The sequence below is a fragment of the Corvus brachyrhynchos genome, unplaced genomic scaffold (assembly GCF_000691975.1).
Source record: "Corvus brachyrhynchos isolate BGI_N302 unplaced genomic scaffold, ASM69197v1 scaffold18, whole genome shotgun sequence".
NCBI classification, from domain to species: domain Eukaryota; kingdom Metazoa; phylum Chordata; class Aves; order Passeriformes; family Corvidae; genus Corvus; species Corvus brachyrhynchos.
In genome coordinates, this window is record NW_008246064.1 from 5,359,255 (window position 1) to 5,372,118 (window position 12,864).

Genomic DNA, 12,864 nt, shown 5'->3' on the forward strand with positions numbered 1-12,864 from the left:
CCCTATCCCCTGTTTTCTTTCTGTGGAGAAGATTATCTGTAAATGCGACTATCTTGGTGCTGTGTGCTGTTCAATTGTACCCCATGTTTTCTGGAACTCCTGGGACACTCATGATGGCTGTTCTTAAATTTGGGGCAAGAAGAACTGAACTATGTGGCTTTTTTGAATCTGTATTCTCTCATTCCATGCTTTAGGATAGGATCTGAACTGCAAAAATGGATACATGTGGACCTACTCTTGGGCAACTGGCTCAGAGTGGCCCTGCGTCAGCAAGGGGGTTGGACAAGGTGACCTCCAGATGTCCCTTCCAGCCAAAACAATTCAGTGAAGAATCAATTCCCTGTGTATAGTGTATTTAATTATATAGTTATAGGTTTAATTCAAGGCAGGCATACTAGAAATATACTGTTGTTGAACAGAGATAAGTATATAACTATTCTGAGGAAAATTAATAATTTTTACCTTTAATTTTCGTCTGTCACTGGGCTCTTAGTGATTGTTTGCTCCATGTTTTGAAGCAGTGGTATCCACATTAAATGTGAAAACTGGTCATGTTTACTTTTTGAATGGGAGAGTGAAAAGGGATTTACTTCTTAAGGTCTGTGCTTAAAGTTTAAGTTCTAAAAATCTCTTAACTAACCTATAGAATGTATTTCCTAAGGTAACAGGCAGCACTCTCAAAATGTGTTTTCACTCTTTTTCAGGTAATTGAGAATGGGCCCTCAACGATGCTGAGTCTACAATGGGAAGTGTCACACTTCGCTATTTCTGCTATGGGTGCCTCTTCACATCTGTGACCTGGACACTTCTGCTCTTTGTTTATTTCAACTTCAGTGAAGAGAACCAATCCTTCAAGAATGTGCCCATCAAGGGGCTGGAACCTCAGAGGCCATTTCCAAAAAAATTCTACCCCCGTTTTACACGAGGGCCAGTTAATATACCTGAATTGCAACAGAAAGAGAATAAGATAGGAAACTCTTTTGGAAATCATATCCAGGACCCAGTTAAGGGGGAGATAGAATTCTCTCCTGAAATGGGTAAGTAGTTTTCAGTGTTGGTGACAAACTTAGTAAAACAACAGAAGAAATGAGATAGTGTTCTGTAAAAAAAATCACAAGGGAAAGTGTATAATGAAGAAATTTTGTTAGTTAAAATACAGGTGGCACTCGTGGCTCTTTTCATTAGGAATTACTTAAAATTTATTCTACAGCAAAACACTCTTTCTAGCATTTGCATCTATGCTGGGTCAGTGCTGATGAGGACTGGGTTATAGCACAGGTCTGCCCTTGATGAACTAAATCTTGCTTTTGGAAGGTTCAGTGTGTGCTTGTTTCGTATCTTACTCCTGTATTAATTGGGCTCAAATACATAAGCTTTAATTAGCTACAGAAAAACTACTTACATGCAGTAATTAAAAATAGTTTGATATCAATAAACAATAAAGAGGACCCATTGATTTGGAGAATGTGCTTGGAGTATGACTTAATCTATAAGAAATGCATGTAGGACAAACTTAAAATGCGAGGTTGAGATGACAATGGTTAGAGCCAAATCCTACTTCCTTTGTACCAGAAAAGGTCTGTATGTTTCACTAGAGTATGTTTCATCAGTGAGGTGATTTAGTTCTGTGTTCCAAATTAAAATGCTTTTTGTATTCAAGTGCTTACAGCATATTCACTGCTGTTTTTAGATGTGCAAACAGGCATATTGTGTACTGGCTTAAAACTTGATTTGAGTCTGGAGGCAGAAGCTGGGTGTTATGGCAGAGTGTTGGAGTGTTGGTTTCTGCTGCTGCTTTGGGAAATACAGCACAGAAACCTTCATAGCCAGAGTTTAATGCTCAGATCTCAGTGAAGTCCACTGTCACGAGTGTGGATGAATGGTGAATCATGAGCTTCGTGAGTTTATAGAACTTAACCAAACTTCACTTTCTGAGTTGGTCATTAGACTTGTGTGGATATGTTAGAAAAACGGCAGTTCATGTTGCCCTGTGGCATTATAAGTGTTTATCAGTTCACTGCAAAAAGCCTGAGCACCAAGCGAGGTGAAGGCCAGTCCAGAGGTGGCCATTTCTTTTCAACTCTTCAGTACGGGCCAGGAAAGAAATGGAGCTTTTTAACTGAGGAGTCCTTTGATCTTCAAATCAAATGCCTGGTTTGGTTGGTGAAAGCCAAGTGCCAGGATAAATCCTGTGTCAATCATCAGGAGGCAGCTCTTAAGATGAGGTGTTGTAGGAAAGGGCTTCCTGTCTGTCTAGGTTAGGACAGTGATAAACATGCAAAGCGAAAAAAAAAAAAAAAAAAAAAAAAGAAGAAAGTTGGTGTATGATAGTCAAATCAAACTGTCATCTGGTAGGTCAGTCTATCTTTTTTTTTTTCATTAATCTGTGAGAACCATGTAACACTGCTGAAGTAAAGCCTAAACTGAGGTTTTGATTGCAAACCCCTTGTTTTCCAAGGGTTTCTGTCTGCTCTTTGAACTGAAATTTTTCAGGCCTTTTGCATGCATTTGATACTGTTCTTCATGAGAAGGTTTTAAAAATATTAGAACTCCTTAAATATATTAATAAGATCAGAAAAATGTAGTTAGTGGTTGACTATGGATGGATTGTAGAATGAAACATTTGGGGTGTGTTTTAAGTGCATGCTTAGTATGAAGAAAACATTTTAAGGTGACCACAGCACACTGTGCCACTGATTATGCCAGAATGACGGAGCTGGGTGTCTGAACTGACCAGCTGACGACCTTCCTTTGGGAATGGATGTGGTTCATAGGAGGACTGACTGACCCCTTTAGGCTGCTGGTGCTGGGGGAGTGACACTGCCTCTGTAAAGACACCTCATTCCTACCCCCACGATGCAGCTCATCCGCAGTGGGAGCACTCACCCATCAGCAGGACAGCCAGTCACGAGACACTCTGTGGGTGTGTCCCGTGTATCTCACAGGTATCACAGCCCAGCACTTCCCACTTGGTCCTGCACAAATGTCAGGGCATTTATTCTTGAGCTGTTTGATAGTGCAGCTGCATTGCCATTGCTGAGCTCAGGACTGAGAGCCACAGGGTGGTAAATGTAAATGGTGGGAATGTGGATGCATGGAATTCCCTCCAGAAGGTCACCTGATACCTGTAGGTAGACTTTGTAATTGAGACACAGCTGTGCTCTGAAGGCCCAGGTGAATTACTTGTTTTGAAGCTTTTTTCCATTTCAAACTTTAAAAATTAATTCTCTTTTGTGTTTAACCCAACTAATTTTCTCCAGGCTCAAGATCAGCTGGCTTTTGCATAGCTGATGAAAACTGGAGAACATGAGGTGTGGAGACAGGCTGAGAGGATTGAGTTTATTCTGCCTCAGAGAGAATGCTGAGGGGTGAGATTTTATTGCTGTCTGCAGCAGCTGAGTGGGAGGCTGTAGGAAGATGGAGGCAGACTCCTTCCATAGTGCATGGGATTCTGATAAGAAATTGGAGCGAGGGGATTTCAGTTATGGAAGAGGAAGAACATTTTCAGTGTGATGGTGGTCAAATGCTTGAACAGGGAAATAAGAGCTTGTAGAATCTCCATCTTTGGAGATACTGAAGGCTTTCAAAACTCAACTGCACTGGTCCTGAGCAACCTGATCTAGCTGGATCTGCTTTTGGGAAGGAGATTAGACCAGGTGTCCGTTTCAATCTGAATTATTCTGAGAAGGCGTGGAACATTTTCCTGGATATATGGTAGCATTAATGAGGAACCCTCTTGTTTTCTGCAGATTTTGAATGATATGGAGATGATGGGTAGGGTGGAAAGAGATAACTGACATGATCCTTGCTCATTTCTTGTACTGAGATTTCAGTGAAATTGCCTGTGTAGCCTGAAAATAACTGAAGAGAAAGCATCTCATTCTGTGCAGCCAGCTGAATAGAGACAATAAAAAATAATCACTCTCCTGCCTATATTGTTGTAGAAGTGGCTGGAGGCACAGGTGGTGGCAGACACCAGCTGTCTTTCCCTCATAGAGTTGTGTGAAGCACCACACTGGTTTGGTTCTATTCACACTGGTAAGTACGTGGCTCAGTGAGAGAAGCTTGTGGCACCAAGTCAAGGCAGGCAGGATGGCATTGAAAATTTCATCTTGGCTTATAGCAGTACATTTCCTGATACCAACTTCTTCTGCCATGCGTAGTAACAGTTGCCACTTCTGTTAAAATAATCAATGAACAGCAGCTCCGGTGGTGTTTTACTTGCTGTCAAAGTCCCAGGTGAGATAAAAAAAAGTTTACAGTTCTTGTGTAGTTATTTTTATTGCCACAGACTTCAGAACTGCATGAAATTTGAGCTGCTATTGTGAGGTTTTTCTACCATTCTAAATGTATTTCCTCTCTCAAAAATCCCATTACAGACCTGTCACCTGTAGGGATAGATGCTGATTCATTGTATGCCAAACTCTATCCTCTGTTGCTTGTTTGATGTTGGTTTTAGCTGGTGCTGTGAATTAGAGGCCATGTGAGTGAAGGGAGGCAATAAACACGGTGGAGCCAGCAGTCTTTGGAGAAGGATTTAACTTTATTAACAGCTGCTAAGTGCTGCCTGTTTGTGGGAGGGAGCAGAAGTAGTTGCACAAATACACACTTTGCAAAACCAGAGGGGTTTTTAAGAATATAATGGACTTCAGAAGAGGTTAAAGTGTAAGTTTCAATCCTTGATTTCTTTCAAATGGTGTTTTTGAGACTGTTAGCTGATCTAGGCGTGTTACTTTTGCAGGAATGATTTTTAATGAAGAAGATCAGGAAGTGAGAGACTTGGGCTATCAGAAGCATGCTTTCAATATGCTTATCAGCAATCGACTGGGATACCACAGGGAGGTGCCTGATACAAGAGATGCAAAGTAGGTGCTGAATTTTGGAGAGAATGTGGTATAGTTTCATGTGCTCAATGGCTTGTTACACCTGATGTAGTATTTAATATTTTTGGTATAACATTTCTGTCATACACTGTTTCATCTTCATGTGTTGCTGAAGGCAGATTTTTCAACTATTTAACAGGAGTGCTTGAGGCTAGAGTTTTTATTCTTTGGTCTTTTCTGTCTTTTTTGACTGAATATTGTTTCTGGAGATCTGTTTTTTTTTTTTATCAACTGCTAAAGGTACATGATAGATTGTGCACTGCTCTGAATATTTTCTATTAAAGAGCAGATATTTTTCTATAATCTATCTGGTGCATGTAGTGAGGGGAACAACTCACCTCTGTAGCAACAATAAGTCCCAACACTGAAAAATAAATAAACCTGCGTCTATTTTTCTACTGGTTTCTCTGGTCTGGGTAAATGTAATGAATTGTACTTGCTGATATGTCTCTCCCAGAACTGAGCTCATTCAGAATAAATGAAAGCTTTTCTTCTATACTTTCAGGTTTTCATTTATATTTTCTTATGTTTATTGGATCCCCCAGCCTGGCACCTTCATATGGCATTAATTGGTGATACTGTGCCCTATTAGAAGTAAGGACAGGCTTTGAAAATAAGAAGAAATAATGATCTTTTGCTTTGAGTGGGATTCAGCTTGCAGATTAAGATGCTTAGATAACTGCTTGTTAGTCAGTTGTTTCTGCTTTTATTATAATTAGCAGAGATCCAGTCAGTGCAGTTAATGAAGCATGCAGAGCTCTTCAGCTGACAAAACACACTTGACAGCCTTAGGGTGAGCTGAACACCATTTAGACTGCACTGACAGCAGTGACTAGACTTAAGTGTCTTAATCTGCCTTCTGAATCCCAGCCTTGGTTGTGTAAATAGGTTTTTAGCACCAGTGGAAGTTTTCTGGGTATCCAACTTGTCTCCAGCAGCTGGCCAATAAAGCTACGGTATTTTTGTGGGCCTCATGTCATATTTGTGCTTCTTGTAGATGTCTGAGCTACCTCATGGAACTAGACAGTGTTTTGACAGCTGAAACACACTATCTTCTGTTCTCTGTCTTGAGGATCTCTGGTTCTTCCCACCTCAGTCCATGATATCCTCTGTAACACAAGCAGCAATGTTAACTTTGAGTCTGTATTATGTGGAGAGTAACTTACTATGCTGAGCCCGCTGTAGCTGTTACGTGTCTGGGCTCGTTATGTTCACGTTAGGGGTTCCTCCTACACATTTAATGTTTGCTTGTTATTTATGAAGTTTCAGCAATGACCCAGCTCTGTGGAAACCCCTCTGTAAATAGTGATGACGACTCTATTCCTGTTTGTAGATGCAGAGCGAAGTCCTACCCTGCTGATCTGCCCTCTGCCAGTGTCGTGATCTGTTTCTACAATGAGGCACTCTCAGCCCTGCTCCGCACAGTGCACAGCGTCCTGGACCGCACCCCTGCTCACCTCCTGCACGAAATCATTCTGGTGGATGACAACAGTGAATTGGGTGAGAGACCCTTTCAGGAATGTTAACTTCTGGGCCTTCCTGTGCTTTATTGACTGATCAAAATAAATAGTGGAAGTTGTGATGCAAAACCAATTTGTACTGCAGCCCATCTCCAGAAAGTGCCAGCCAGTAGGGGTGTGTGGTGTCCTGAGATGCCCAAGGTGGCATCCTCTTTGCCACTGGTGCCATTTTACTGATGAGCTTTGTATCATACCGGCTTCAACATTCAAAATCAGGTTTTGAAGCTACTAATCACAGACTCAAAGAATGTTAGAGGGCTGGAAGGGACCTTAAAGATCATCCAGTTCCAACCCCTGCTGCCATGGGCAGGGGCACCTCCTGCTAGACCAGATTGCTCAAGGCCCTATTCAACCTGGCCTTGAATGCTTCCAGGGATGGGACATCCACAACCTCCCTGAGCAACCTGTTCCAGTGTCTCACAACCCTCACAGAATAGAATTTCTAACTATAGAGTATCTAACCTAAAATTCCTTTCTTTCACTTTGTACCAATTACTCCTTTTGCTGTCACTCCAGTTGCTGATGATGAGTCCCTCCCCAGCTTCCCTGTAGGGTTCCTTCAGATATAGGAAGGTTGCAATGAAGTCTCCACAAAACCTTCTCTTCTCCAGGCTGAACAGCCCCAACTTTCCCCTGCTTTCACAAGGGAGGTGCTCCGCTCCTCTTATGCCCGGTCTTGCACACAGTGATGAGTGGAGGTCATGAAGCAGTTGTTTATCGTTTGGGTTTTCTTAGCAGTTCCTTGCTTGGGCTGCTCAGGTGCTCAGAGCAGATGACAGAGAGGCCACTACTAGCGGTGAATGCATCTGAAAGGCGCTGGAGGCACACAGACACACCCGGCTGCAGGCTTGTGGGTGGGTTGCTGTGCCACTATGGAAACAGTGCCGTGTTTTGTACTTGCTCAGCGTCTCGGACCAGCAGCATGCTGGGGCCGGAGCTCAGCGTGGCCGGGAGGGCTCTGCGTGGCTCTCGAACAGCCTCTTGTGGCCACCCCGGCAGCGGCTGTCCTGCCTCTGGGAGCAGCCTCTGCTCCCGCAGGCACGCAGGGGCCCTGGAAGGGTAGACCCTGCAGAGTTGCTTTGCTCCTGTTGAAGGATTGCTGCTTTTTCTCTCGATCGACAGACAAGGTAAAGACAGACACACAATTCAAGCGTGGCCCTCCAAAAGCTCTTCATTTTGGCCCTTCAAATGCCTGGTGAGGAATGTGTTAGTATAGCAGTTCTTGCCAGCAGGACTCTGCAAGTTCCCTGCTCACATCTATACAAGTCCACAATTTTTTGCATTTTAAAAATGACTTTTAGATTGTATTTTTATTTAATATATGTAATTTTAGCTCCCTTGGTCTCATTGTTTGGCTTCTGGTTTAAGGTCTCATTGGCTCTAAGAGACTGGTTAGGTATGTCTGCTGTAGAATGGCATTCTCTTGTTATGCTGGAAGTTGATTTCTCTGAGGTCGGATCAAATGTCGAGATACAAGAAATAGCAAAGATCAAACACTCTTCCTTGCTAAGATAAGAATGTGTAATATTTAAAAGCTTGTTTTGTTTTGTGTTTTGGGAACATATGCCTTTCTATGAAGTGTCTTGTGCAATTTGTTTTGTATTCAGAACTTGCCTTACTTCAAAACTCAGTCTTTTGAATGTGAGGATGCATTTGATTGATGCCTGTGTTGAGGCAGTAATACCATCACTCTTCTGGTCTGTTGTTAAATTGAAGCAATTAGCAAAGTTGCTAATTTGAACCAAATTAAGTTCAAAACATTCAAGTAGTTATTTTTGTCTTTCTGACTTCAAATGAACTTGTTCTGAAGCCAAAGGCAGAAGGAGGTATTGTTTACACACAGAATTATTGCTCTTGATGCTAAGGATCCTATATTTTTACTGCTGCTTAGTTTTAAGGGATGGATTCTTATAGCAGAAGAACGGCAAAGATGGTTTGGGGTCTGAGGAAACGGATAAAAACTTTGGCTGTGCTATAGATCTCATGAGCTTGGGCAGATTGCTTGATCTTTATGCCCCTTTGTTTTGTTTTTTAATTAATTTTCCTTCCATTGCCTGCTTTCTGAAGTGGTGTTTTGGGTGAAATTCTCTCTAATTCTTCACTTGTAAATATGGGAACTGTGCTACACATCTGTGCTGTTGTGCAAACCTTGGACCATTGCACCTAATTTTGCCGCAGAAAGCTTCTTAGACTCAATCATCAACAGTCTTACTAGCTGGGCAGGAATTGCCGTGGCTCAGCTGAGCCCACTGTTGTATTTTTTTTCCATTCCCTGAAAGGCAGGATTTCTTTTTCTGATATAGCCTCTTTCTCCCTGATTTAGCCTTAACCTGTTATGGAAAAGCCTGAGGATGTGTTTTGAAGGCTGTTACTGGAGGCATTCTTCTCTGTAGGAGAGATTGAAGAACAGAAAAGGAGCCAATTGTCTGCAACTCAGTACTTAAAAATAGTTTAAAATAATAACACTCCAGATTCCCATCCCAGGTCCCATTTTGCCTTTGTTGCGTAGATGTGGAGGAAGGTAATGCCTAAAGTAATTTTTGAAGACTGGCTAAAGGGGAGCAATTCTCTCCTTGGAGCAAAATTTCTCAGACAGGCTATATTGAAGCAATTTTTTGGGTTATATCAGAAGTAATCAGTGTTCCCAGTGGACATGAGGGCAGCATGCAAAAACCCATCAACAACAAAATTCCCAAAACTTCATAGTGAGACAAATCTGCCTGTTGAGGATGATCTGTGATACGGGCACAGTTGCTAGCAGAATGCCATTTTGTGTGGATCAAAACTCTACTGGCTCTTACGTTCTGCTGCTCAAGCTCATGTTGTGGACCTGGTTTGGCTCCTGATATGGATGTGACATCTTTTCCCCTTTTTATTTATTTATATTTAAATTTTTTTGTTTTGTTTTCAGAAGTTTGCAGTTGCAAAACTCTTTCCTTGTTTATTTGCCTCATCTGCTGTAAGAGCTGAGTTTGATAACTGAGCTTTTCTGCTTTGTGCTGGCCCATTGTTTCTGCAGGTGTATGCTGTTCTTCTCTTGCTAAAATGAATCAGGTGAAGAATGACTCAAACACTATTTTATTTTACATTTGCAAATGTGTCTGTCATGCTTGCTTGGATATCTCATTTGGGTAGCACCTTAGAAACTATTTCATCAGTTTTCTAGGAGACTGCTCCTGCCTGAAAGTTCTTATTCCTCCTTAAGGTTATAGCTCTGACTTCCACATATATTCCATTGGCATTTAATCTTGTTAACAACAACTTTAATGTTTGAGCTGACATTGATCAGAATGATGTTTATTTTGGCATATTCTCTGATGAAAGTCTGTCTGCCTCTCTATACCAAGGTTCTCTATGAAGTCTCAGTTGGTTTTTGTTTTTCTTTCTCATTTTATATTCCTCTTTATATCTTCATAAGCTTATTAACTTATGCTTTTCCATTACTTCAGTCTTTATGTGTCTGTCTTCTCTTCAGTAGTCCCGCTCTAATGTTAGAAACCACTGACCTTGGGTGAAAGAAGTATTGTTACTCTTAAAATTGCCATTGATGTTAGCTAAGTTACAGTAGTGCTACAGTAGTGCCTATAGACTTCAGTGAACTCTGTATTCCTTCAAAAGCACAGGCTTGCCGGCAGAATCTTTGATCCTTTTGGGTTTTCGTAAAGCCACCAGCTGTGAGTGAGTTGTACTTTGTATCTGTTGTTCTGTCAGTTAAGCAGGTACAGATAATATAAGGTGTCTTCATGCTTCTTCTGAAAGGTGTCAGCATTTGTTTTCCTGTATGGAATGCAGTAATTGAAGTCATTTGCCTGTGTGAAACGTTTATTGTTGCATCTGTTGCAAATGCCAGTTGACAGGAGAAGGATTTGGAAATGTGTTTCTTTGAACAGCACTGTTTTTTGAGTCTAGTAGTTCCAGTTAACATGAGTAATGTGCTAAAGGCATTGGAGGGGAAGTGTAGGATGTGGGATGACTGACTCTCCTTATGATACTCCTGGTTTGAAGCTGTGCTTTGTCAGGGTAACTTTTTGATCAAGATTTTGGCCATTTTTGATTTAAATGTCTTGGGACTTTAAACAAAGCTTTCAGAATTTCTGGCCTGTTGTTGAACTTCTGTTTTCCTTTTCTCAGCTGACTTGAAAAAAGACTTGAGTGAATATGTTAAAACTCAGCTTCCCAAAACCACAAAATTGGTAAGAAACGAGAAGAGGGAAGGCTTGATTAGAGGAAGGATGATTGGAGCCTCTCATGCCACAGGTACCCTTGCTTATTTCTCTTTTCCTTGCATACTTTGGCAGTAAGTTCATTGGGTGACTTCTCTTTTTGTAGTGCAGCTTTTCAGATGTTGAATGTTTGACCTGTGGTTACTTTAGCCCCCTGCAGGGGCTCTGCTTGTCATGCCACACTTTAAGCTACACAACTTAGCATTGTCCCATGTCTTTTTTCCCCTGCACTATCTCAAATGATAACTGCAAATTTGGGTTCAAATTTGAGTGGTTTTTAAACCTTGAGACATTTTGAGTGTCTCAGCTGTTCATTATTTTCTTTTTTTTCCTGGAGACATTTGCTTTCAATAAAATGAGGTACTTTTTTAGACTGGGTAAGTGAAATTGTGAAACAAAATCAGTATCGTGCTCTAAAAAAGTAACTTGTTTTATTGAAAGTTACTAACACAACTTATCATCATCCCAGATCTTCCCCTGCACTATCTCAAACAATGACTGCAGTGTTAGTGAGACAATGTAGAATTTTCCCTATTCTTGCCCTCAAAGAATGTTGTCTCAGGAGCATCTCCATGTGGTCAAGATACTGCAGTTACAGAATATTTTTTGCATGTTTTTTGTGCAAACTTTTGGTCTAAAATGAAATCTGCTCCCTTTTAAGGTACGCTAATCTGGTTTCTAGTTCTCAAATCTAATAGCAATTTTTCTTGTATAAGCTCTTCTGTTGCAGTGAGTGTTAGGTGGGAAAACCAGTATTTGGTGCTTTATAAACAACCGTTACCAGAATGTGCTTTCAGTTAAATTCTTTGGCATCTGAGAAAGTGTGTGCTACTTTCTTAAATAATTTTGAGTGGCAGATGAGTCTCTTAATTGGTGTTTACTCATTAGCGTTGTAATGGTATAATCCAGGGAGAAGATTCTGCTTGCATTTTCCAAGCTGTGCTAAAATTCATTTCAGTCAGTGCAATTTAAAATAATTTGACTGCTCTTTTGAACTGCTAGAGTTCCATCCCCATGCCCAGTCAATACTGTCTGTGGGGTGACTTCTTATATTTGCATGTTCTGGAGTTGTTTTCTTTAAAGCTGTTTCCCATCTCTTCCACGTTATTGTAGTGTTAAATAAATTTTATGTTGTGTCATAAAGATGCTGATGCCTTTTTAGACCAACTGAGCAGGAGGATGTGTCATAGATCAAACTGTTCCTACTGACTGTGGCTGGCAATCTGCACGTAAATTGACGAGTATTGCTTTGTTGAATGCACGTGTGTTTGCACTTAATTGCATGTTTGTGTTCCATGGCACCATGGATCTTTGTTTTGTGTGCTCTGCAGGGAAAGTGCTGGTGTTCCTGGACAGTCACTGCGAGGTGAACGAGATGTGGTTGCAGCCTCTGCTGACTCCCATCAGAGAGGATCGCAGGACTGTGGTGTGCCCTGTGATCGACATCATCAGTGCTGATACCCTCACTTACAGCTCCTCCCCTGTTGTGAGGGGGGGCTTTAACTGGGGCCTGCACTTCAAATGGGATCTTGTTCCTTTGTCAGAACTGGAAGGACCTGAGGGAGCCACTGCTCCAATCAAGTAAGGTTCCTCCTCTGTGGTGAGAAGCTTCGTGTAATACAGGGATAAGCAGAAGCACTTTCTAAGCAGTAGGGAGTGTTCTCTGGCTGTGCGGGTTTAGGAGCAGATGGCTAACCTGTCAAACATCTGACTTGTTTATTTCACCCACAACTATTTCACTTTAATTTCTTGCATTTAATCATAAATTAGATATATCGGTTTTATTAGGTCATACTTCTCGAAAATGCTTATACAATAGCAGCTTTTGCTGAAGACAAAATTCTGAGGAAGCTTATGATAGTCTGTATTAAACCTGTCCAATAATTTCACTTTTGAGCTATGCATTGATGTTTGTTTCCAGTCTGCTGATGTGCTTGGCTTAATGACAATTTGGATGCTGCCTTTGTGGCAGGAATAGCCTGCATATCCCACTAATACGAGCTATATAATTTCTGTGATGAAATGCTAAAGAACTGCTAGATTGGGAAAATCTGTGTTTGTGGTAATAGCAATTTGTTTTTGTGGTCTTCTGAGAGTTGTTTTAAAACAAAAGTCTCAGTAAAGCTCAACACTGGGATTTGAAAGTTACCTTCCTTATCTTTTAACCACTGATGGCTGTGTGACCTGTACAGAACTGGCAATATCTGGCTCTAGTGGATGTGTGGCTGAGGTAAAGTG

General features: G+C 41.2%; 1 protein-coding gene across 4 annotated transcripts in view; it reads left to right on the forward strand.

Annotated features, from left to right (window-relative positions):
* Window positions 1–12,864, forward strand: part of GALNT11 (polypeptide N-acetylgalactosaminyltransferase 11) — a 47,927-nt gene that overhangs the window by 15,086 nt on the left and 19,977 nt on the right. For all 4 annotated transcript variants that reach the window (XM_008643134.2, XM_017746746.1, XM_017746745.1 and 1 more), the window contains exons 2-6: window positions 705–1,037; window positions 4,742–4,865; window positions 6,217–6,383; window positions 10,535–10,660; window positions 11,958–12,207. In XM_008643134.2, coding sequence (XP_008641356.1) covers window positions 743–1,037; window positions 4,742–4,865; window positions 6,217–6,383; window positions 10,535–10,660; window positions 11,958–12,207 — 962 coding nt within the window. In that variant the 5' untranslated portion in view covers window positions 705–742. The remainder of the gene's footprint in view (window positions 1–704; window positions 1,038–4,741; window positions 4,866–6,216; window positions 6,384–10,534; window positions 10,661–11,957; window positions 12,208–12,864) is intronic.